Raw genomic sequence first — 27525 nt, 5'->3', positions numbered from 1 at the left:
TCTTGTGTCTTTTGGTGAGATGATTTACTGTTTAATTTAACACCAACTGAACCCAGGAGGGAGCCTGCCTGGTGCTGCCTGATGTCATATCAGAGAGGAATACATTGGGGTTGTGAATATGTGTGTGTTTTTGCGTCTGCTGTTTGTGCGTGTGCAAGAGTGAGTGGGTGGCTGAGGTGGAGGTTTTGTGTTGTTTGTTTTTTTTTCTCACAGCTAAGCCTTAGTAGTAGCTGCTCTGGGCCTCGTTGTGTGCAACAAGGCAGAGGTGGGACCAAGTCATTGTTTTGCAAGTCTCAAGTAAGTCTCAAGTCTTTATCCTCAAGTCTCAAGTCAAGTCTCAAGTAATGTCAGGCAAGTCAGAGTCGAGTCTCAAGTCACTGGTGTAAAAGTCCGAGTCAAGTCACAAGTCTGAAACTTTGAATTTCAAGTCCTTTCGAGTCTTTAAAAAAAAAAAACAACGAAAAAATAATGTTGCAGTTATGCTAAATGTAAATGTTAGACCATGTAATTTTAAAATCTGTGTTTTTCTCAACACATACAAAATAGTGAACTTAGAAAATATACACAAATTGTGAAATTGCACCTCTTTAAAATGCAGCTCAATTAAACTTAGCTCCAAGAATAATTTTCACCGACAGTTCTGAGATAAGCTGCATGTTATTCTTGGATGCGGTTGTAGGACCGGCTTTAAAATCGCATGACAAAAATATCATACACATTAAAAAAAACTGTATCACCAACGTAGCCTGGAAAACATTTGCTAGTTAGATGAAGTCAGCTATCTCATCTTAGCATATTTATATGCATATTTATAATTATACGGTTCTTGGAGTGAGTGCATACACTCATGAAGTTTAGTAACTTCCGGTCACTGCAACAAGCCCAGGTACAGTTTACCGACGGATGGGTGCAGGACCTTGAAATGCACCGTGTAGAACGAAAGACCATCGTACGTATCATAAGTTTACCAGTCTCACAAATCGTCTTCATAAATACACATTCGTTAACCGTTTATTAATAGGACCTTTGAGCTCAACGGTAATTAATTAGTAGTGGAAATAATTTCTGGTAGCATCACAGAAATGTAGCAGTGACAATAATATTGTATGCTGTAATCGTACTGGACAATTAGTGATACAAAAAACCTGTTTTATCCTGTGAATAAAAGTATGTGTTTTTGTCAGTGTACCATAATAACAGAAGCGAAACGCAATATTGTGTCAGGATAATTTACTATTTATGCACAATAAATAAAGGAGCATAGCGCGACAATTTCTGTTCAGCGCCAGACTTGCTTATAACCTATATCACCAATTATGTTAAGAAAAATGACGCATTAACTACAACAGCAGACTGACCTTTGTGTAAATGCTTGGAGCAGACTAACCTGTGAGCTGGAGTGTTCTAGGACGTTATATTTGATCTTTGAATGGCTGCAATCCAGTCGCCTCTTTGTTACTTCGGAAACATGGCTCGAACAATTTCTCTTCAACGACGTAATCCGATAACAACCGATCTCTTTACCCGTCGGCTTCCCGTGGCTGTCATGCGACCGGCTATTGCAGTTAATAATACAACAGCTTCTTGACATTTTTGTGTTTCTTTTTATCGCTGTGTGACTGATTTTAATTGAAAGCCTGCGTGCGCTAGTACCGCTTGCCACGAGTTCCCAGAATCCTTTGCGGTTCTACCCGTGAATGACGTCACATTTTCAATCTCCATATAATATGCATGTTAAATTTTATATTTGGGGTAAAATATCAAGTCTTTTCAAGTAAACCGGTTCAAGTCCAATTCAAGTCCCAAGTCATTGGTGTAAAAGTCCAAGTCAAGTCACAAGTCTTAGAACATTTTTTCAAGTCAAGTCTAAAGTCATAAAATTAATGACTCGAGTCTGACTCGAGTCCAAGTCATGTGACTCGAGTCCACACCTCTGCAACAAGGCCACGGCTGGAAAATTTTCTCTTGAAAAACAAACCCCGCTGTGTATGCCTGATGAACATGTTTACCAGGACTTCACGCCACTAATTTAAAAATAATGAGATATTAAACAGTGAAAATTAAATTTCAGTCTCACTTTACTAAGCAGAGGATGAAACAAAGGCCAAATGCTGTTGACAAATACACAAATGTAGGAACAATTAGTTTTCCAGTCAATACCAGAACACTGTAGAAGATTCAATTTCCTAGTGCTGATGTAATTACATTGATTGCACTAATTTCACTAGAGGAAAGGAAATGAAGTTCACAGGGTACATGCCAAAACAAGACTACTGTACAAAGAGTGGGAGTCTCTGAGGAATGTCGGGAATTATTCATGAGAATCATAACTAAGCATACTGAAATGGTTCTGTTAAAGAATCTTTAAAGCTTTTCTCTTCATAGTGCACGTTTGTCCTCCACTACCTCCTTGCATAAGATATTAATGTGACTGTAGCTGCTCACCCCTTTTTAAATAGCATTGAGATCTCATGCTGTTCAGAAGATCGTCAAATTGCTTTTATGGTCAAATGTTTCATTAATGATTTGACCTGTCAAAAAAGACAGCAGTGAGGGTGTTCTTCCATCGCAAAGACTCCATTAGCAGGAGAAACAATGTAAAGCACTTTCAACTTTCTTTGGTGTTTTACTCGTGCCATCGTAACTCGATATCCAGCTACGTCCCAGCTGTCACATGAACTCATTGAAAAAAATAATAAAAGGATGAATTATATCTGAATGCTTCCAATTTACCTTTGCATGACCCAAGGTAGATGTAGCTGTGCATGAGCAGATGAGTTAATATTTGCGATGATCATTTTTTATTAAGTAGATAAGATAAATTGTTTACCATGACATGCACATGCAGCACTTTGGGTGTTTGAGTAATGAACCTTATTTTAATGTGTAATGAAATTGACCAATTAGCATTGAACGCAAATAGAAAGGAGGAGGCTGAAAGGGATATGATATACAGTATTTAAGGCAAAGTTGTGGATGAACTATAATGGAAACGATGGCACAACAAGAAAGGTTACGAGATGAAAGGCTTTTCAATCTATCCCGGGGAGATGTAAAAGCTTGTTCTGGCAATCAGAGAAAATAGTTTGAGATATTTTATTTAAAAAATAACAATCCAAAAATAAAAGTCAGAGGATCACCAAAATCAATAAGCTTGTCTGAGGGCCATGAATGACTGCATAAAATTTGATGATAATCCATCTAGTAGTAATGGTATGTTCAAGTCTGGACCAAAGTGGTGGATCGATCAATCACTAAAGTGGCAGACAGGCCAACCAGCTGAGTGCCATTTCCATCCTTGGAGCAATTCTCTAAAGAGCAGAGCAAAAAGAAGAGCATGAGAAAATATCAAACTGTATTTCTAGCAAAATGATCTTCAATGTCACTAAACACTGGATGTTTGTGCTGGAAGAAAATTCACAGCTGGGGTTTGGAAAGGAAATACCTCGTGTGAATTCTCGGGGAAGTGAAATCAAACAAAAAAGATGAGAGTTTAAAACGGGCCAAGATGCGTTACAGCGTAAAGACAAATGAGCACAAATGAAATGCTGACATGACTGTTCGTGCTCTCCATCCTGGACTGAGGCTGCTGCCTTTTCTTTCCACTTAATACTCTGTAGGAGGGCCACCCTTATCTGAAAAACATTTATTGTTTCTTTCTTTTCTTCTCCAGCTTGATAGAATGTGCTTGTGTGTGTGTGTGTGTGTGTGTGTGTGTGTGTGTGTGTGTGTGTGTGTCTGCTAAAGCCTTTAGCAGACTTTATACTGTAGATGCATCAGAACAATGGAATAATAAGAGACAAAACATGGCACGCAAATATAAAATGCTCCAGTACATATACAGCTGTGCACATACTTTTCATGTGTTTGATGGAATTATTGTAGCCACAAATTTGAATGTTTTTGCAGCCTGAATTCATTTAGCCTCTGCATTTCAACTTTTATAAATCATTCCATATGGGGACCAATGTGGTTTCCTAGTGGCCAAGCTCTGGATTGGGCTGTGATCCTTAAATACTCGCATCCCTGTGTTTCACCATCCTGTGGTTTTGTTTCTGGTGGACTAGGTTGAAAAAACAAAACAAAACAAGATGGAGTCCTGTTTTTCTGGCTTTGCTTTCCCTTCTCTTTGTTCAGGGATAAAGCCGAAATGCGACCAAACAAAACCCCAAACAATGAGCATATACAAAGGCAAGAGCGCAGCACATGCGCTTTACTGATCCTTTGTTTGCTTTCTGTGTAGGACAAGTAATTCTTCTCTGTGCCTGTGTATGCATCCGTATGTTTGTTTGTGATTGAATGTGTGTGTGTTTGTGAGCATATGTCTCGGCAGGAGGGAGGGAGCGAAGATGAAGGGGGAAGACTGGAGCGGTGCAGTGCTGGTGTTGGCCGGGTGGTGGGGTGGCAAGTGCCAGAAGGCTTCATTAGACTCAAGGGAAGAGGCTGTGAACAGCAGTTCTCCAGGAAATCTGTTAGACCTAAACACAGACATGCCTCTGATCCGGGTCTAGCCCTACAGTCCCTCTTTCTGTTTCCCTTCTCTCTCAGTCATATCCACCCATCTATTCGCCAGTGCAATTAGCTCCAGCTCACTTATACAATGAGGAACAGTCCCTACTTTTTGTCCCTCATTTTCTTTAAGATTCCTTTCTTTTTTCTGTCTGTTTTTCTGGTGGTGTTGTTGTTGTTGTTGTTGCTGTGTCTGTTAGTGAAGCGGAGCAGTCATTAATCACTGGTAAATGTACGCAGAGAAAGCTGAGACACCTCGGGGGTGGGGTGCGATGGGGAGTTCTCTCATTCTGCTCGAAAAACGCTTCTCAACACGCTCCGTAGAGAGAGATGTAGAAAATGGAGCACAGGTGCTGCAGCGAGTGCAATAAACATAACCAGATGCACTGCAACACACAAATAATCTGATACAAATGTCAGTGTTTTGTCAGCGTTTAACTTACAGGGTCTAAATCTACTAGCAGGAAATAAATAGCTACAATAAATACTGAAACAAATGACAAATCAACTATGATGTCCAATAAAAGGCTTTCTGATCATATCGGTGACTGAAGACAAGAATCCATCTGTTTGGCTTACTGTTCTCCTCGCTGCTCTTTCTCACCGTGGTATTCCTGTCAATATAATGTCTGTGGTTACTAAGGGATGCAACCGCACTTTATCGGAATATCTGGCTTCTTTGTCTGAACGAGAGCCAGCAGACAGAAAAATTTTCTTCCAAAGAAATATTATCCAATAAAAACAACAGTTTAGCTGAAATTGCACTCTTTTCACATCCCTGAGTCCAGCTCGCAAAATAAATGTCTTCTCTCTCAAAACAATATCTCCACTAAACAAAACACTAGAATATTACCCAGAGCTGTGGAGGTTAGAAAAGGATTGAAAAAGCAAGAGACGCTGAAAGGGGGAGAGAAGAGTGAGGACAAGGATAACTACAGACTGTCTTGGGGTGTGACCACATCTGCCCTGACACCGGCGATGTTGACGTTCTGATGCACGATTACTTGATTACATTCTCATCGCAGGCTTTTATTTCCTGACTCCATCTTTTGATCATATTTTGAAAAATGCTTTTTATTATGAGGCTGAGAGTTTAAAGACCTAAAACGGCAGCACTAAAGAAAAATGAGAGAAGTCCAACCAAAGGTGACAGTGCGTGCCACACCTCCATAGCGTGCTAATTCACACAAGCTGTCATTTCTCATTGTAGTCCACACAAATCCAGAACATGTCCGGGGAAAAAAAAGCAAAACAAAACCTCACTATTCCTTATTTGTGTCTACTATGTTAAAGCTCAAGTGTGGAAGTTTTCTATGCAAATTGACTGCCTTTACATTCATGCCTTTGTGATCCGAGTTCACAAAATGCTGATTAAGCCTATCAGCGACAAGTAAAAGATCTCTATTTCCCAGGAGCACGGTTTTAAATCTGCTGCCTGTGGTGACATACCCACCCTGCCACCTCAACTGTGATGCGCTTTATGTCAGATAGGAATGATTGATTTGCTGGAGCTGAAGAGAGGAACAACTGTAGTGATAAAGGCAGTAAGGATAGCAACTTACAGTACAACAAAAGCTATGGTGAAAACGTCTACAAAGTATCTGATGAAAAAGAGAACAACCTTTTAAAAAAGGCCCACTATGTTTTAACACTAGTCAAGAATGCAGCAACAATATTTGTGTGATCACTGTCACTATCTGTACTGGCATTTATAAAGGAGTTTAAAATCTTAGTGACCAATGTCCATCAAACTGCAAATCACATCTTGACATACGCTTTCTTCTATGCACTTTAAGTAATATCTAATTCACATCCACTGACAATTTAGAAGCGCCAATCAACTTAACCTATGTCCTTAACCAGACAGCACAGTGGTGCGGAGGTTACCACCGTTGTCTCAGCACAAGAAGGTCCTGGGTTTAAAGCCACCAGCTGGTTCTCTCACTGCCTGTGTGTAGGTTCTCTCTGGGGACTCTGACTCCCCCTCACAGTCAAAATGCATGCATGTTAAGTTAATTGGTAATTACTGGCCCTGGGTGTAAGTACCAATGGTTGTCTGTCTCTATGTGTTCAGGGTGCACCCTACTCTTTGCCCTATGGCAGCTGTGATAGGCTTCGGCCTGTTTGTGAGCCTGAATTGGATAAGTGGAAAAAAATAAACATCTTTTGACGAAAGAAGTCCAACAAGGCAGAACCACACAGAAAGGGCCAAGCTGACCAAGAGGGTCTAACCTAGGTGACAGCACCTGTCACTGGATCACTGCAGAGACTTCAGGTTTAAGATACTGGATAAAAAAATATTTCCATTGTGGTACTAAAACCTTGCCTGTCAGGCAACCAGCAACTCTGACAAAACCAGTGTTTATACTCTTTGCTATTTTCAACCGGCAGCAGTACAACAAAAAAACAAACAAACAACCCAAACCATTTCAGACATTTAATCATAAATGGTCTTACTCGTTATCTATGCTGTTGTTTCATCAGGGGTTTCTTCTTTTTTTAGCTGATGCTTGTTCTAATGGTGGGGTTAAGCAATTGTTGGGGCGAATAAGGGATTTGGGGGGAGTTGGGTGGTTACGCCGAGTCTTTATTTACCCAAGCAAAAAAAAAAAATCGATGCCACTCTGCTGTAGGAGAAGTGTGTGAATCAATGAAAGGTTTCAAAAAGCCCCTGTGAAAAATCAATGTCCCTTACATACTATTGATGGAAGTTTGGCCATAGAAGAAAGAAATGACAGAGAACACCTGTTTATTGTGAAAAATTACTCTGCTCGCTCTTTGTTATAGGCTTTTTGGATCTCTTTGTTTTGTCTAGAACAGTGCTAACAGTATTTCTGTATCCTTTCAATTGCTCTCTTTGCTAGCCTTCCATTTTATCCTTTTGTTACAAGTTATGCAGCGCTCATGCCCATTTGTTGTAAGGAAGCACTACTGGCCATTATCGGCAAAGGAAGAATAGCTACATTCAGTCTCACAACTCTGACACTAGAGGTTGATAAGGTCTAACATTCAACCACAGAGTGATATCATGTACACAACAACTTGATGTACAGTAGGGGAGTGCAGGGTTCTGAAGCCGTCATCTCAGCACAGCTATTAATAAAATTCAGTCAATAACATTCCACTGTCACTGCCTTGACTTTAGAGACCGATAGGAGAACAGTTCTGCCATAACTTTGCCTATGCAGTCAACATTTCCCTCGAGCCATGTCAGGCTGCGAGCTGCGAGGCCAATCAGTAGGGGCTCTGTCCTGACACTTGCCCAATCGTGTGCTAGCGTGATCAAAGTGACAGTGCTGTAGACCTGCAGAGATACAGGTGAGGGCTGCTGTCACCCCACCTGTCCAACTGATGGCAACTCGGCCAGGGCAGGGAGAAAAGTACTAGGATGGTCGGGAAGGCCACTGCCTGCATGTCACTCAGTGCTGTTTTGGATGACAGAACAACCCATTAAGAAAGAGACTGACTTCACAGACCATTAGAAGTAGCATCACACAGCCATAGTGCACAGAACACTGAGTAATGGTGCAACTGAAGGGCGACCGAAAGACTCCAAGCGCTGCTTCGAGACCTTTTTTTATTGAATAAAATATGCATTTTTGCTTCATTTTTTTGAAACAGAAACAGATGCATAAAAGCCCGAATTCTCAACAGAGGACAAAGTAGGTTATTAGAAAGGACTAAGCAGATAAACAAGTATGGCAAAATTATCCCCATGCCGTCCACCCCTGTGTCCTTGTTAAAATCTCTAGCTCTCAGTATGGCCTTTCCTGCCCTCCAGTCATCATTAAAGAGAAAGACGGGAGCTTGAGAGTCCAACAGAGGCATCAACACGCATCACTTCTCCTCTGCTCGAAACGCTCAGCTCTCAGCAATCCACTAGCCCCTGACGGACCTATTTACCGCACAAAGTGAATTGTGTTTGGCTGCAAACTATGCTTCCAAATGTTCCTTTGATACCCTCTCTCTCTTTCCCCCTCGCCATCTCCTCTGTCTCTCTCTGGTTCTGACCAGCTCATGGAAATAGAACTGTCTGGCCAGTTTATTGCTGGTGTAGCACTACTCATGGGCTCAGCAGGCTCAGATGAGAAAGCCACACTGTGCCAGGCTGATGGGACACAGTCCAGCTGTAGAGGCACTCACTCCAAAACACAGACTTACAAACTCCTTCCTCTTTGACTTGATGTTTTTGTTTCACTATGGAAGAAAAAAAAAGTTTCCTTCAAGTAGCTCCCCAGGCTTTTCCCTGGGGACTGGATGAAACCCAGTTGAAAAACAAAGAACAGAAAGAATAGGAAAAATCTGCTTCTTTTGCACAATTTTAAACCCCAAAGAGATAAACTATGAGAGTTTTGTAAACAGCAAGGAAAAGCTGATGGCTAGATATTCCAGATAAAGAGAGAAGGAAAGAAGCAGCAGCGAATAAAGCAGCAGTCTTGTGGAATGTTTTTTGATGAGTTACAGCGTGCACCGCAATCTTAAAGTCAAGAGCTTGCCTATGAGCGAGTCAAACCACACATTCTGTTGTGACAGAATCCCTGAATTTTAAACCTCCTGCAACTCAAGCCTTTGCACAGCAAGTTAAACATTTATTTATTAATTTATTCGACAGGTGTGCGGGCTCAGCCTCTAACCTTCGACATGCAGCACTTATATATAGCGTGTAATTACAGCCTTATCAAAAAAGCAAAGGTTTTACAGAAATAAATTTTCCATCTGTAATTGTTGATGAATTCTGATTTTGAATGCGAAACAAAGACATGGTTATACACTCTTCATGTTTTTCTGCTGCTTCTTTATTTACAGGAAGTTCTAAACCAATAAACTAATGTGCCTATTAGGGCACAGAAGAAAAGAAATACTGTTCTACTCTTTTGACTTTGAGAATGGCAGGATTTCATGCTTTCTTCTCATATCAAACAAGAGGCTTCACTAAAACTTCTGTGACAAATTGCATTGTTATACAGTTATAAAAATAGAACTGAACCTTAAGCAACCTTTCTGAAATAACCTGATAAAGGAAAGAAAAGATGCATAAAAAAGGAATAAACAATCATTAGCTTCACTGTGACCCTATGGGACCTCACACTGTGCAAGAGTTTGCTGTTTAGGTGTCTAAGGGGAAAACTTCTCAGGGTCAATCAGGGCTGTTTAAATACCGTAAGGCATTGTGGCTGTAGCTGCATCAGGGGAACACAGCATAATCATCTGCAAGGATGTGGCAAACAAACTAGTTATGCTAATGTATTTCTGTTATTTATCACCATCCATTATACATATCCCAATCAGCCTTACTTGTTAAATGCCCTCAAGAAATCCCAGCTGTAAATTAAGAACACATCAGCGACGCGGCCAATCAAATCTGTCACTTACGCTGACAAGCATCTGAGGGAACGGTCCTCGAGAATTTTCAGCCACATTGATTGGTGGGATTACCCAGTCCCTCTTCTGTCTTCGTAGACCCTTGGTGATGTTGCGACCGGACCCTGGGAACATGATGACAGGAGGTGGTGTTTGTACCGCCTCCTTCTTCTCTTTTCTCCCAGCAACTTTCTTTTCATTCTCTGTGACCTTAAAGACAGAACAACAAGGTTTTACTTAGGATGCTACAATAGTAATTGATGTCATGCTAAAAGACAAAGCACAATTTTGCAGATAAAAGACATTTTTATAGGTTTAGCATATTTATTTTATATCTCTGTGAACTTTGAAATCTTTTATTATCTCTTCACTAAGAAAATGTCAAGGCTTTTTTAGCAGTTAGCTGTATGTCAAACCACTTTCTTGGGTACCAGCTTTTGAGAGCTTGCTGTAGCTGCAATGATCAATCATCACCTTAAAAAAAACATCAAACTCATCAGCTAAGATGGCAGTTGTCACTGTCACCTGTTTGTTTTTTTTAAATATAAAAACAAGTATTACATATAAGGAGGTATCTACTCTTTGTCCTTTAACTAGTATTTCTGCAGAGAAATCTGAAGTTGCTATGGAAACAAAGTGCACAATGCAATGATTTTGAAAGATCTAATGGACCCAGTCAGACACAAGATCATTCATCCATTCATTTCATCATTCACCAAATCAGTCCTTCACTTGGGCAAAAAACAAGTCTTTTTGCAAGTAATTGGAGTTTTGGCAGCTTGGATAAAGAAAAAAGAAGTCAACCAAAAACCTTTTTGCAACTAAAAAATTTAACACAATAATTGTATATACAGTTGGGGAAATATTTTAAGGTTGAACAGTCAAATTTTTATCGTGGTTTTATTTTAATTTATAGAGACAGAATGTGAAAAAAAATCCAGAATAAACAGATTATATAAAAGTTGCATGTCATGGAGTGAAATAAGGATTTGATGCACTTCAACCCAACCAGAATTCTGGCTCTCAAAAACTGTCTCTATGCCCGTGTGGTGCACATAACATTCAAGCACACAATCAATTACAGACACTCCTGATCTCAGCTTGTTATGTGTATAAAGCACACCCGTCGACAGAATCAATTTAATCTATTCCCACCTCTCCAACGCAATGGGCAAGACCAAAGAGTTGTCAAAGAATGTCAGGGACAAGACTGTAGACTTACACGAGGCTGGAACAGGCTACGAGACTGTAACCAAGAAGCTGGTGAGAAAGTGACAACTGTTGGTGCGATTATTTGGAAATGGAAGAAATATAAAATGGACATCAGTTGCCCTCAGTCTGGAGCTCCATGCAAGATCTTGCCTCGTAAGGGGATGAAGATCACGAAAAGGTGACGGGGTGCAGCGTAAAACTATATAGGAGTTTGTTAATGATCAAAAGGCACTACAGTCCTCAAGAACACCACTGGTAACACACTACGCTGTAATGGACTGAAATCTGCAAATCTGCTTGATAACGCACATGACATGATATTGAGTATCTAAATGATTTAGAGAATGTTTTGGAGAATGTGCTGCGTCAGATGAAACCAAAATCAAGCTTTTTGGCAACTCAACCTGCTATGTGTTGAGGAAGAGAAATGCATACTATTCCCACAGTCAAGAACATTGGTGGAAACATTAAGCTTTGAGGCTATGTTTCTCCTAAGGGTACATGATGACTTTAATGCACCGAGGGTCCAATGCAGTGTAAAATCTTGGATAAGAACTTCCTTCCTTTAGCCAGAAGACTGAACATGGGTTGTGAATAGGTCTTCAAAACATAACACCAAGGCAAAGAGCGGCTAAGGACGCAAATTAAAGTCATGGAATGGCCTAGCGAGTCTCCAGATCTCAATCCTATGGAAAATCTGTGGAGGGAGCTATAAGTTGCCAAACAGCAGCCAAGAAACTAAAAGGATTTAGAAAGCCAAGGAAAGTGACAAAACCCCTCGTCAGATGTGTGCAAACCAGGTGACCAACTACAAGCAGCGTCTTACTGTGCTTGCTAACAAATATTCAGTTATTATTTGCTTGGAGAACAAATACTTATTTCAATCAATGCTATATAAATCAATTTTTGGTTGATATTCGGTATTTCCACTGACTGTTCATTTCTTTGTAAGTGAACAAACTTACGAATTCAGCAGGGTTTCAAAAAATGTTTTCCCCAGTGTATTAGTAAGAAAAAAAGCAAAAATAAGTGAGAAAGAAACGGAGTCTTTCTAACGCTTCACAAAACTCAATGGAAATACCAGCAGTACAATTCGCTGGCAGACCACATGAAAATTTCATGTGCCAAATGGTGTGTAAATTTACCTTAATGCACCAAACTTGCTTTAAATTCAGAGCATTAGCAGATTTTCTGCAAAAGCTTTCCAACAATTTGTCCTTTTTACAATACTGCGTGCAATTCTACAAGCCTAATTTCAAAATTTGGAATGCTGTGTTAAATAAAGATAACACAAAAGAATGCTATAATTCGCAAGTCATAAAAGTCATTTAATGGAAAATGGCACAAAAAGAACATTATGATTATTGTTATAAATGTGCACTGAGACTTTATTTTTCTTTTTAGAAAAAATAAATGCATTTTAAATTTAATGACAGTAATATGCACCCATGATACATATTGTTGATAAGTACTTTTCTCTTCTCAAACAAATGATATGTTTATACTCAGTACAATTCTCACTTTAGTTATGTGCACACGAATTACTCCAGAAAATCTCTCATTTTTAACCAAGACACATAGGAGCAATAACAATGATATAGCAATTGTAAAAGACTATGGCTCTTAAAACATGTAAACATTTCTTATCAGAAGAACGCCATATGAGAAACACTTTGTGTCATCATGCGTAGACTCAAGCAGGACAGAGGTGATGTTAATTCTGTGCGAGTATGTATGTGCATATATTTAAAAGAAACCATAAACTTCATACCGTTTGTCATTTACACCAGGCATAAAAAGCCTATTAACAGAAAGCGTGTCTGGAGTTGGATTTACAGCCTCTTTCAACAGACAATGACAGCTGAGTCACAGACACACACCTCAATCAAACAGTATGCACCCATCATACACTTTTCTCACACCATCCCTATAGGCACAGAGAAATGACCACCACAAAACTGTCTTTTTGAAAGATGCTCAAATAAGGAACTCAAATGTGAAAGGAACCCATTTTCAATCTCCTAAAGAACATTAACTCATCCATGAGTCAGAACAGCTACATCAAATGCTGGAGTTATGACAGACATCAAATAAGTAATGTCTGTGTTGAAATACTGCAAACCACATGACTGTGAACAGACAATGAACAGAGTGTACAAAAATTTGCTTTATTGCAGATCCTTCCAAGATGAGCTAAAACAAGCAAAAATCGTTGAAATTACAGTAGTAGAACCTTTAGTGTGACACCTGATTCCCTTCATTATCAAATATATTATTCCTTCTGTTAAAGTATATTGCTTTATACATACACGATTTATCTCTAAAGCTACAGTTTAGAGCCCATCATCTGCAAGTTTACAGCTTCGTGTTTACTGTTCCAGTGGCAAAAGGTAATATTAAAGTGATACTATCTGCAGAGTTGTTCGACGGTAAGTTTACCAACACAGCTCAGGGTTAAAAGATAGTAAAACATGTCAAGAATTCAGTCACGAACATCATAGCTGAAGCTATGCATCACTTGCACTCTGTCTCAATCACAGTCCCTTGAGCTATCCCTAGCTTTCGTGCTCCCCTCTGCCCTCTTCTTGCAGTGTTATTGTTTTTCTCTGTCTCCCCCTAGTCAGTAGGTACTGACAGCTTGTCTCAATAACATGGATTCCTCAAGCACTGGGCTGTGTTAGGCTGATGGTGCACCAGCAGGTAAAACAGCTGCACAAAACTTTACTAACCAAACACTCACACCAGCAGACAGCAAGAAATTTGTAGTTCGTGTCTTTGTTATATCTCTTCCAGGATCACTAATTGAGGCAAGTAAATCAACTTTCATTTGTACAGGGTAGCCCATACCTAGCAGTTCCCCCATTTAAATGCACAGTGTGCAAAAACTGAAATTATAAAAGAGATATAAACAGGACAAACATATGGAGAAAGTACAATCATGTCATCTGCACATCTGTGATGTGAATCTCCCACAACATTTATTCAACTGTTACACCACTACCAGCAGTTTGAACAGTTAATACAAGGCAGGATGGATTTGTGCTTTCATATTGTTTATGCCAAATTTTGACCCCACCCATCCAAATGTCTCCATAGAAACTGAGACTGTAAAGAAAAAAAAAATTGGCAACATTTTCCAATCTTATGTCATCCCACTCTGATGAAATGCATCCTTAGATTCTTGTTTCTTCTACTGCTGTTGCCCCTGTACTTCAAGTTTGATGTGTTGTTGTCTTCATACCGTAGTTTCAGTAAGTGTTTATTTGAGTTATTGTTGCCTTCCTATCAGCACTCTGGCCATTTCCTTTGACTTTTGGCATGAACAAAATATTTACAACTAGAGAACTGCTCACTAGATATTTTCTCTTTTTTGGACCATTCTCTGTAAAAGTTAGAGATAGTTGTGCCAAAAAAGCTCAGTTTCTTGGCAGTTTTTGAAACACTCAGACCAGCCGATGCTATGCTTAAAGTCACTTGATCACCTTTGTTTCCCATTTTGCTTGCTATGTCTAAATGCCTAAATGAATTCCAGCCCTGTGATTGGCTGATTTGATATTTGCATTACTGAACAGGTGAACAGGTGTGTCTAACAAAGTGACCAATATTTTGGATATATCTAACTAGTGGTTAATAATTTTGCATTTAAAATATGGAAATAAATATGTTACAGTGTGTACATGTGAGCATGTGTGATGGGAGGGAGTATAAAAAATCCAGCATCATAGACTCATTTGTAAAAATAAACAAATAACTAAGTAAAGAACAGGTTCAGTTACATTGTATTTCCATTAAAGGTGATTAGTGCCGTTTATCTTTCTTCGAGTTTTTCGATTGCTGTTACTTCTGTGAAATGTGTAGCTTTACAGTTCCTCCCCAGCAGCTGACATTTGAGAATAAAAATAAAATACAACACAGAAGCAGTCTACAGTGTTGGAAGATGGCAATGGCTTCTGGCACATATTGAAAGTTGAAGGTCCTGTATGATGCAGTCTATAAAAAGTGTTTTTCTTTGTCTCTGTTTGTTCTTGCCTGGTCAAGATCCCTCAGAGGGTTGGCTTGTATCTGCCAGCGGAAACAATGCTTTCAAGGCTGACTTCATTAGATGGATGCCCAAGAAAAAAGCTTTTAAGGCTGCTTTAAAGAAAATGTGTCAAGCAACCTGGCATATGGTGTGTATGTGTTTGTGTGGGTGGGTAGGGATGTGGGGTGTGGAGGAGCATGGGCTTAGGTGTCATGTTCAGTTTCATCAACCAAGTGCTGTACTTCAGACATCTTGGACTGTGAAATCCAGGGCACTTTAAGTAATAGTGCAAAAGGAGAGATTTTTAAACAGGTAAAGGATTACGGTAGGTGAGGAGACCACATTCACATTCAAAGAAAGACTGGATTTGCTGCTCCACATGGCCATATGCAATAAATATTTAATGTACCATCCACAAAATTACTGCTCTTAAGGGTTCTGCATTGGTAGATTTTTACCACTTTTGTAGAAAGACTTTAAACTTAAAAAGGCCAATATTATAATAATATTTAATAATATTTCCCATAGCTCCCATAGCTCTGTTTTTGGTTTCCAACGTTTGCTCCTGCTGGCTTAAAAATGTAAGAGAACAGGAAGCAAAACAAACCCACAGACGTCATATTTCCACTGCTTATCTCTACTTTATTATATTCCATGAAAGCTTAAGTTGTGAAACAATGCCTTACAAACCCGCTGTAAGCTGTGGACAGGAATAAGCCTCACGTGTGATTTGTCCCTAGAAGTTGGCAGTCCAGCAACAGCTAGCTTAGTTTATAGTCAGTTCTAGTAATTTAGATGAAATTGCCCATTAAGTAACGCAGAGGGAAAGGTGCTCTTATGAATTTTAGAGGAAAGCTTTTTAAGCCTGAAGTTCAGCACCACATCATATGTACCCTAAATAATTAATTGAAACAATTAAGTAGGTACAAATAATTATATAGAAGCAAAAAAAAAAAGACTATGACTGTGGGAGGGTTCCACTCACTGTTGTTTATTTCAGTCTTCTAAGAGCACAACAACAGTAAAATCTGTCTATCATCTTTGGATCTTGTAGGGCAAGAACTAGCTCAGTCAGCAAATTAACAAATCAAACCACCCTCCATGCTGTGCAGCAGTCTGTTGTCCATACTGGGATCCATTCCCGAGTGAGCAAAGTTCAGCAGCACTTTAGACCTCAGCATGCCACTGTACTCTTGCCATGGGCCCAGAACAGACAGCTGAGGCAGCAAAGTGGAGCTCTCCATTGCATCCCCAGCGACATCCCATCACTGCCACACTTTTCCCATACAAAAAACAAAAACAAAAAAAGTCCAAATGAAACAGTGATCTTCTTTACAACATTGCGTCAGTTCTTTGAGGTCTGCAGGCATTCATTTATACACAGCTCTAAGGTTAATTCTAAGGCCTCACCGCAGCATTTCAATCAGGTTGATGTTTGAACTTTGGCTGAAACACTTCTGTTATTGATTTGCAACTCTGCTTGAGACCATTGTCCTTTTTCATTACCCAGTTTTGGCCAAGCTTTAGTTTTAGGACAGATGTTGTAACATTTGACAATACTTTACTGTACAGATGAGTTGATCATCGACTCAGTGATTATAAGGTCCTGAGCATTATAGCCAAACATTTTCACTTTGGTCTCATCTGTCCATGGAAAGGACATTGTTTCAGAAATCTTTCAAACAAGCCATACTTGTTCAGTCTTTTTTTAATTATACAACCAAAAACTTTAAGATTTACCATGCTAACTGATTCTTGTAGAGTCTGAGATGTAACGTTTGGATGTTTTTGCAAATTCTTTTAGTACTGCATGGTCTGACCTTGTGGTGAATCTGCTGGGATGTGATGTCCACTTCTGGGAAGATCGTAGCACTTTACTGGTTTGAATTCTCCAAACCAGTAAACTGCCAAAATTTAGATTTTTCAAGAGGTGATCACACTTGTGGATGATCAGTTAATGAACTGCATGTCATTATCAGCACCTGCCTGCTACATCCCCCCCTTAATTTCTATGGAGAGAGTCCTACGAAAGCTTATTTTTTCATGATTGATTTTGTGTGTTTCAAAATAACACTTTAGTACTGTTTTGAAAAGGCTTGAAAAAAATAACTTTAAATTAAATGTACATTAAAATTGTTGCAAATGCAATAACAATGACAATATTAATATTGTATTCAGCTTTTCGATTAGAATGGAAAGACATCCTCACTTGGAACATTATTTTGTGTCTGTTAGCCAATAACAGCATGAATAAATAAAGAAAATAATCAGAAACAAATGTCATCTGCTAAGGAGCACAACAGGAGCCCATCTGCTCCTGTTAATACAAATAGCCCTGCAGCCCCTTCAGATATCACAGTTAAGGTGTTTTTATAAGAATTTTAAAGACGAATTATTTCCAAAATAACAAGAAAAGACAATATGGAAAATTATATCGGTATTCAGTCATAATATTTTAGAGAAATCTGTAAGCCTCCTTTGTTCTCCACCAAATCCAGATAGTAATCGTCAGTTCTATTTCATGATTTCGATATTCAATAAATTGCTGTAAACACGAACTGAAAAACACTAAAACTAAATTGCTGTCTTTATGCTCATGGATAATGGATAAATGTATATTGAGCTTTTTGCTAAAAACACCAGGCGTTGGAAACATTGCTGATGTGTAAGTGGTGTATACAATCAAACACACACGCAAAATAAAAGGGCCAATTTAAAAAAAAAAATACTAAATGTGGTAAAGTTTCTAATTATTTCAAGGTAAAGCACAACCTCCATGACTTACCTTTTAATAGTATGCCTTAATGTCATAAAAAAAACAGCATCACAACCCTCATCATTTTAAAAACCTTACTGTGCAAGATTGTGTAATCCAATCAAAGATCTGACCTGTTGATTACATTAGATGCCACTAAAGTGTATAGATGACTTTAATATGAATAAAATACAGTTCAAACAACTATTCTAATATATAATCAAATGTAGTGGAATATCATAAAATATTCAGTGCATATTCAGACATAAAATGAGTAAAAACTGAGTAAACTGTGAACCTATGCCAGCAGTTCAGTTATATATGAATTAGTTAAATATGACTGTGTTTAAATTCTCGCCATCTAAAGTTGCCAGTTTAGGAACTGAAGCATTTGCTATTTTGACCAACAGGGGTGCTACAGTACAACCCACTGCACTGGAACTGACAAAAATCCTGATCATCCTTGATCAGCTTGTGCTCATTCTCAGAGTCAGAAAAGAAAGAACCAGCAGTCTCCCCTCCTCCTCTTGTACTGTGTCACCCATCTGCACAAGAGGCAGACTAGTCCTAACAAATTTTACCATATTCTGTTTCCTGCACTGTGCGGTTTGGGGAAACTTGAGCATGACTAGGGTATCAGTCACGGTTTTCTGTCTCATCTGCCGGCCAAAATAGTTTTCTGCCAGAAACTCAGTGTGGTCCTTTGCATTCAGTCCATATTCAAGAAACTAATGTCTGCTAAGCATAACGTGCCCGTGTGCACAAACGAGCATGAGCGAAATGAGACAGATGTGAGTTAGGCCCGGATAAATGCATTCTTTTTCTTCAGAGAGAGGAAAGCTTCATGGGGTTGACTGCAGGGGATGGCTGCCCCACATCCCACCAGTGCAGTGAGGGGAGGCAGAGGTGGAACAAGACATGTTTGGGATGGATTGAGGGAGATGAGGAGTCAGTTGTCAGAAGCAGATGTGACCCCCCTCACCTCCCTCTGCCTAAATAAGTCATGCTCTAAATCCTTTTATCTACACATGCTAACAGGTACTAGTGAGTTCCCTGAGGAGAAATGTAGAGAGAAAAACATGCACAACAAGAAAAAAACCATAAAAACGTAGAGACACAGAGGCAAAGATCTCTGCCCGCCACTGCAGCAAAAGGCTTAAGCAGGTTTTTCTTTCACCGTGGTATAATTCTGATCAAACTTCAACTCCGATTCTCTCTTTCTTACTCATATTCACATAGAAAAATTACAGGATGGTGATGCAACAGATTTAGAAAAATAGGAAAAGCAGAGATATGTGATCACTTATTCAAACTCTTATGAAAGACGGAGGAAAAGGAGCAACAGCAAACTGGAGTTAGACTTTTTAAAGACAGCTTTATAGATTCTAGAGATTTTGTTATTTTTCTTAATACAACACAGACGGGGCACACATTCTCTGGCATGCAACCCTGCACAGATTAAACCTTTAGGTGCCAAGCGAAGACACAAGCACACATAGAGCATACGCAGCAATGAAAATTTAACGCAAAATTAGCATAATACACACTTGATCCAACATAATCTCCCACAATAAAATAACATTCTTGCACACATGCTTATGCACAGTAATGCTATGTGAACAGGAGTCACTGAGTGTGAAATGGATGCCCCCCAATCCTCGACCAAGCTCCCCCCCACCCACAGCCCTGGTGCCATCAGCCTTAGCCAGCTGGCGGTGGTCCCAGCACTTCCCCTCCACGCCACTGCCTCCCCATAACCCTGCATGCTTTGATATCAGCCAGCCCCTGGCTACCCAGACATCTGGAAGTTATTATTCAACAGAGCACACCACAAAGCACCATTTCCATAATGAAACATCACATTTTGTTTTAGCGCCCTGCTTTCTCCTGCTGTCCTCATACATGTTTGTTACAACTTGTAGCATATTTCTGACCTCTGACCATCTTGTTTGATTGCTTGTCTATTCTTTGCTCCTCGGGATATACATATTAATTGACTCAGTGGAAAATTACGTTTAAAAATGCATTCATTTGACCTTTGACACTTTAGTACTGAAACTCAGTCGAGTGAAAAAGCCAGCATTAACTATAAAAGAGCGTAATTAAAGATCAACCTATTCAGAGCCAGAACAATACACACTCTTCAACTCATTCCCAATAACTACCAGCAGATATCCCACTCTCTGTTTGGCTCTGTGAATTTATGACTGACATATTGCCATTGCTTCCATTTTCTAGCATTGCACATGACTACCGTCTGATTGTTAGCATAATGGAAATGTTTCACTGCTTTTATTTTCATCACAACAATGATTGGCTAAAAGTTTCTGACCAGCCACGGACCAGAATTGTCTGATTCTCATTCTTGCAGCGAGCAGCTCCCTTTCATGCAGGAGTAGAGGCAAAAAAGTTGTGCACACCTTTCAAAGCCACATGCTAGCGATAAATTATCGTTAGCGTGGAAGTTCCTCACAGAGAGTGAGGGCACAACGTTTGGCAATGTGCCAACAGTTTGTAACAGTAAACCTAATCAAACTCTTTAACGACCTCCGTTATGGTGAACGTGGACATTTTAAAGAAGCGAATAAATGGAAAGTGTCTAAAACTAAAGCTATTCACAACTCTGAGCCCGAATCAAATGGGAAAACGAGAAAAGGGTCAATGTCCTGTTATGTGGTGTTAGAAACATCGAGGAAAATGATCTTACTACCTGATAATTGTTTTCTTATATAAATCTATTGCACCTGCTTTTGATTGATAAAGTAAAATATATAAAATAAACTCGGGGTGTACAGCAACTCATTTTCAGTTAATTATTATTCCTTCCAGGAGCATAGATCTTTATTTTCATTTGTTTCAGCTGTTGCCAGAGAAAATCATATATTGCATTGAGAAAAAGTCGAATTTTGCTACTATATGCCAGATACAGTTACAAGTTTTAGAAAGAAAACTGATTTTGGCAGGTCATACTTGGGGAAAAATCAGAAATTTTAATTGGGCAAGAAAATTATAATCAGTGCACCAATAATATGCATTTTTTATATAGCTATGATAGAATTTCCTGATAGTGAAAGCCTGTTCTAAACATTGACAAGATGACACTGACACTGACAATCACTGGGGAACTTTTAGGCTCATATGCATTTGCACTTTTACATGCAGGGCAGATTTTAGCCTGCTTTATTAGAGAAAACCTGCAGAAATAATAGCCAGCTTGGTAGACTGGAAGTTGAAAATTGAAGGCCAGAAATTGGCATTTCTCCCTCTCTCTCAGTGGTCACTGTTTCTGTGCACAGTTCCTTCCAAAAATAAGTGCAATGAGCAAACTCAAAATAAAGGTAAAGTTGAATCATTTTTATCCAATCCATGCACACGTTGGAGCAGATTATGTATTTGTGTTTGCGAATCTGATGACGTCAGCTGTGCAGTCTGAACCATCAGAGCTGATTTGTGCTGTGGAAAGATCTGATTCACCGGTAAAGTGGCCGTTTAGAGGTTTTTCAGTGAAGAAAGCGGCAGAAAACAGCTAAAGTACATTTAGTTTGTTGCAAAAACCAAAATAATGAGCTCAAAGAAGTTATAATCAGGTGGAACTTCCCTGTGGTAACAGAAAGGTAACACCTTTCTCATTAGAGTCCATCTATAACAAGCACGAGTGTCTTCAACATTTTAGTGTTTTTATTTGACTGGCAGATAATGGCTGCTTCTTACCAAAAACGAGAACTGTCTACTGAGTAAAAACGAATCCTTGGCAGCCTTTTTTCCTTTTTTTTTTAAGTGAGTGAGATTTGATCTGTTCCGGAATTTACTTTCCAATAACTTATGTGAGATGTGCACTTAGTTAATGAACACAGGCCCCTGTTTTTGCCTAATGTAAATAACACTTGGGGTGATATTGGCTCTCAGAGCTGGCCTTGTGGTACCATAGTCATGGGGACAGTTAGGCTCATACTGCTCAGTCTCTGTCTCTGACCTCTGACAGCTTTTAAATAGAAAAGGAAGAGACAAGAACCCCTGGGATACCCAAGGCACAGGATGTTTTCCAATAACAGCTTATGGCTGAGGGGAATCTTACTCTCCCCCTGTGGCAGTCTGATTCTATCACTTTTAACTGTGTGGCACTGCTACTTCTTTCTGCTCCACCCCCTCTCTCCCCTTCGCTGAAACCCCAAGGAGTTTTGACCTGATTCTTGGCTGTTACTATCACCAGACCACTGGAGAAAATGTGATAGGAAAAAGAAACTCTGGAACGATAATTGAAATTTGAAGCATGATATTTCTGTGTGTCTGTGCTCGAGCTCATAAAATCTGAAACTCACCTCATTTTCAGTTTGTTGGGATGATGGTAGGTCAATCAGTGCCAACTGCACCATAGTCTCCCAGACATGTGTGTGCGGACCACTTGCTGTCAGTTTCAACTGGACAGGTTCATCTAGGTTGGCTCCCTCTCGTTGGGCAAAGATGGATCCATCTGTCCGCACGCCAAAGAGGGGGTTGCTGCTCTGGAAGACCACACCTTCATTTCCCATGCAGTCGTCAAACTTCACTGGAGACACACAAAAAGAGAGGATTTGAATTCACTATTCATCACAGTTGTAGAAACTAAGAAGCAAAACAGGTACAAACACTGGCAAGCATGAAGTTGAAACTGCTTTCCTAACTCACAAAAACATATCTAAACATAGCGTACCTGCAGTACTTGCATCTCATTAGGAGGAACATGACAAACTGGCTACTCTTAAGGAAGATTATTTAGCCTAGTCCGACACTGGTGTTTCTCACCATTTAGTCTCTATTAATAATAAGGTCAAGCAGTCACTATGATTAGACTCCTGAGGATTATTGTATGCAGATGCATGCCTCTTTATCCTGTAAATGTAGAGGTGAAACATGACAATGACAAGAAGCTGTAACTGAATTTGATAAAGATGCATGTAAAGATGTCTGCTAGTTTATTGTTAGACTTACAAAGAAGAATACAGCATACATAAGGACAACAAACAACCTTTAAATCTTCTGTCTTCTATATTTAATCTGCTCATATAGTCAGTTTTTTGACAAAGACTATGCTTTTGGCTTTAGTTGTACTTCTTCTCTTTCTCCAATTATAAACTGAAGGCACATAAAACATATAGAAAGTGCTGTGGAGTATGCTACATCATTATCTTACTCTAATGTACAGTAACTGCTGAATGAGGATTTAAATAGTTTCTCCTTCTATATGGCTTGGCTTGATAGCATATTTGCCCCTGTTGTCATTTGTGCCCTTGATGTTGGAATGCTTTCAGACATGTTTTGTTGGATGCGCTAACAAATTGATTGAGTGATTGATTGTTTGAGTGATATATCAACTAGGTCGTATGTTGAGTGTCTGTATGGGGCCTTAGGCCTGGATTGCTTGGGTGTATCTACGGTATGAGAATACTGTATTTTATATGTATTTCTATCTTTTATATCCTATCATTATAGTTTTTAAGTATTTAATTATAGTTTTTAAGTATTTGTCTTTTGTGATGTTGCACTGACCAGAGACATCTTTCAATTTCATTGTACCTGTGACAATGACAATAAAGAATATTCATTCATATTCATTCATTCACAGACTCCTGCAAATCACAGGGTTTGCATTGCTTCAATAGTTTTTCTAAGGCCGGTTTCCATTAGAGAATACAGTGTAAGCGTGTGGAGAAAACTAACAACCTGACCTGAGTGTTATGTAATTTTTGTAGCCGTTATAAATAAAAATATTTTTGCAGTGCAGTTAGCACTTCTTATTTGCTCCTTCTTTCCCTGACAAAATCAACATCTTTCCAAATATTGATTAAACCTATGATTCAGTTTAACCAATTAGGCAAAAAGATTAAAGGAAGCTTACGCTACACAGAAAGTATTGCACTGAGACGGGAAACACAAACCGTAATGTAATCTGAGGGATGTTAACGCAGAAAGCCTCTAGAGGTTTGTGTCCTTCATATTCTGTTAAATTAAGATGGCACCATAAACCTGTTCACCATGGAGCTTTCAGAGTTGCCTGGACACTCTTGTGTTTGCTCTCTAATGAAATTCTTGCGCAGTTCATAACAGGATGAGTCACTAGCGAGCACAGCCCATACCAGTCTCTCGTTCTCACTTCCTTTCTCCCTCGCAGCACCTGTAGCCTTCCCACTCAGGGATTAGAGTCCAGATAACATATCAAGGAAACCTTAAGCTGAATGCCATTACTCACAGATTTCTCATGGCTTTCTCTCTCCCCCAAACCACTACAACAGCTGAAACAAGGTTTCTATTACAGGGTGTAAACTATGATTAAATCCAGCTTTTTTGTGCTGTCTAGCCCTAAAAACACCTGTGATCATGCCAGTGCCCTCCTCTCTAAGGATGTTCAGATGGCCACTCAGAGCTCAGTCAGAGGGAATAGCCTCTAAACGATACTGTCCACAGAGTGTATCAGGAGCTGCACAAGAGTCCTGGTGTAGACAGAAAAAGGCAGGGTATAGAAGATGGATTACATCAATACAAGAGGCAACAAAGCCTTGGATCATGGATATCATCAGACCATTGCTCTCTTTGTATTGCCGAACAACCCCCACCCCTCCCTAAAAGCCTTGCTTGTCTTTTCAGTTTATCTCATTCACTTTTCTCTTTTTGTCCAACCCTGTGTCATTTCTACTCTACCATCATTTTTTGCAGATTTCCAAAGATTACATCTGGGGGTTGGGGGATGGGGATGATAACAAACACACCAGTTGGCAAACATGTGTCTGTGCAAACAGAGTTTTGGAACACTGCCTGAATATATTAACAATGAGGAGAAGTCAAAAATCAAATTCAAAGCATGCTTTATTATATTTCTAAGTGCTTGTATCTGTGAAGCATTCGAACACCTGAAAAAAACACAAGCAGCAGGTGGTCTGTTGCCCCTTCTCTCTGTGTCCTCCAATTATTGTCTCTTCTCTCTATAAACTAGGCACACAGCCAGCAGTGCAGCCATATTGCAGTTATGGCTGGCACAGGCCTGTAGGCTTATACTTTGCACTAAGAAAAGGGATAATCAGCAAGGGGTGCTTCAAGCCATATTAAAGAAAGCATGCACTTCTGTAGCACTTAAAAGGCATTCGCTATCAAAAATAAATTTTGAATGTATCAGTCTTCATTTTAGGCATGATCACAGACATCAAAAGAAGATTGTTATTTCCATATGTAGGCATTTATATTTGGCATTATGGCTCTGTCCTGGAACCTCGCTATCTTTGCATCAAGAGAGCCAGCAAAACAAGAGGAAGCATCGGTGACAAAAGATCTGACACTGACTAACTCAGACACAGCATGATAGAAGGAGCCGTGGCGGAGATGTGTTGCAAAGTGGCTTGCAGATGTTCAAGAAACATACAGTGGGGCAAAAAAGTATTTAGTCAGCCACCGATTGTGCAAGTTCCCCCACTTAAAATGATGACAGAGGTCAGTAATTTGCACCAGAGGTACACTTCAACTGTGAGAGACAGAATGTGAAAAAAAATCCATGAATCCACATGGTAGGATTTGTGAAGAATTTATTCCTAAATCAGGGTGGAAAATAAGTATTTGGTCAATAACAAAAATACAACTCAATACTTTGTAACATAAGCTTTGTTGGCAATAACAGAGGTCAAACGTTTACTATAGGTCTTTACCAGGTTTGCACAGACAGTAGCTGGTATTTTGGCCCATTCCTCCATGCAGATCTTCTCGAGAGCAGTGATGTTTTGGGGCTGTCGCCGAGCAACACGGACTTTCAACTCCCGCCACAGATTTTCTATGGGGTTGAGGTCTGGAGACTGGCTAGGCCACTCCAGGACTTTCAAATGCTTCTTACGGAGCCACTCCTTTGTTGCCCGGGCGGTGTGTTTTGGATCATTGTCATGTTGGAAGACCCAGCCTCGTTTCATCTTCAAAGTTCTCACTGATGGAAGGAGGTTTTGGCTCAAAATCTCACGATACATGGCCCCATTCATTCTGTCCTTAACACGGATCAGTCGTCCTGTCCCCTTGGCAGAAAAACAGCCCCATAGCATGATGTTTCCACCCCCATGCTTCACAGTAGGTATGGTGTTCTTGGGATGCAACTCAGTATTCTTCTTCCTCCGAACACGACGAGTGGAGTTTATACCAAAAAGTTCTACTTTGGTTTCATCTGACCACATGACATTCTCCCAATCCTCTGCTGTATCATCCATGTGCTCTCTGGCAAACTTCAGACGGGCCTGGACATGCACTGGCTTCAGCAGCGGAACACGTCTGGCACTGCGGGATTTGATTCCCTGCCGTTGTAGTGTGTTACTGATGGTGACCTTTGTTACTTTGGTCCCAGCTCTCTGCAGGTCATTCACCAGGTCCCCCCGTGTGGTTCTGGGATCTTTGCTCACCGTTCTCATGATCATTTTGACCCCACGGGATGAGATCTTGCGTGGAGCCCCAGATCGAGGGAGATTATCAGTGGTCTTGTATGTCTTCCATTTTCTGATGATTGCTCCCACAGTTGATTTTTTCACACCAAGCTGCTTGCCTATTGTAGATTCACTCTTCCCAGTCTGGTGCAGGTCTACAATACTTTTCCTGGTGTCCTTCGAAAGCTCTTTGGTCTTGGCCATGGCGGCGTTTGGAGTCTGACTGTTTGAGGCTGTGGACAGGTGTCTTTTATACAGATGATGAGTTCAAACAGGTGCCATTCATACAGGTAACGAGTGGGGGACAGAAAAGCTTCTTACAGAAGACGTTACAGGTCTGTGAGAGCCAGAGATTTTCCTTGTTTGAGGTGACCAAATACTTATTTTCCACCCTGATTTACGAATAAATTCTTTACAAATCCTACCATGTGAATTCATGGATTTTTTTTCACATTCTGTCTCTCACAGTTGAAGTGTACCTCTGGTGCAAATTACTGACCTCTGTCATCATTTTAAGTGGGGGAACTTGCACAATCGGTGGCTGACTAAATACTTTTTTGCCCCACTGTAACAAGCTAAATCAACCCAGTTAGTGTTTTCTATGTGAGATTGGCCAGCTGGATGCTTAAAAGGTCATCAGCTAAGCCCTGGTGTTGAGATCAGCTGATCTGCCGAGACTGTGACTGACTGGACATTAAATAACTTAACCATGCTATGATGATTTTTTTAATGTGAAAGTAAGAAAATATTTGTAAACATCTTTTGCATGGTCTGACAGTGATGCTGAAATAATGGGTTCACTTCACACCAAATCGTAGTCAACTAATGCGGTAAGGCTAGAAAACAGGGTTAGATAATATCGTAATCTGTCTAGTTTACATATCATGTTTTTTGTCTGTTTACCAGTAAATATCTATATGAATGAATGAATGAATTATTAATTAATCAACCCACCCACAATTACTTCACAGTGGGCCATCTGTCTCCATCTCAACTCCTTCTCACAAACATCTTGTTAAGTCCAGATCTTAATTTCCTAATGTTTTAAAAGCAACAACACCTGAATGCTATAAACCGTCTCAGAAATTCATGTTCAGTAAAATCAGTAAGGTATGTAGTAATAGTAGTGCATGTGCTGTCAGAGTAAATCATTCCTATGCATGTGTAAGCCTGCATTTTCTCAGTGTTGGCATGTCTTAGCAATGACAAGCCAAACTAACTACACCCATATCCATTTGGAAATA

At 39.8% G+C, this 27525-nt stretch overlaps 1 protein-coding gene across 1 annotated transcript in view; it reads right to left on the bottom strand.

Moving 5' to 3' along the window:
* The window catches only part of LOC146610986 (cadherin-4-like), a 251544-nt gene that overhangs the window by 67366 nt on the left and 156653 nt on the right, over positions 1 to 27525 (bottom strand). The window contains exons 4-5 of the mRNA XM_085343936.1: positions 22178 to 22404; positions 9883 to 10080 (exon numbers count right to left, since the gene is read on the bottom strand). Coding sequence (XP_085200062.1) covers positions 9883 to 10080; positions 22178 to 22404 — 425 coding nt within the window. The remainder of the gene's footprint in view (positions 1 to 9882; positions 10081 to 22177; positions 22405 to 27525) is intronic.

Source organism: Diplotaxodon limnothrissa, linkage group LG20 (genome assembly GCF_057381915.1).
Source record: "Diplotaxodon limnothrissa isolate DT_005_m linkage group LG20, D_limnothrissa_male_GT1.1, whole genome shotgun sequence".
NCBI classification, from domain to species: domain Eukaryota; kingdom Metazoa; phylum Chordata; class Actinopteri; order Cichliformes; family Cichlidae; genus Diplotaxodon; species Diplotaxodon limnothrissa.
Note: the sequence above shows the minus strand (reverse complement) of the source record. Positions and strands in the feature narration are given on the sequence as shown.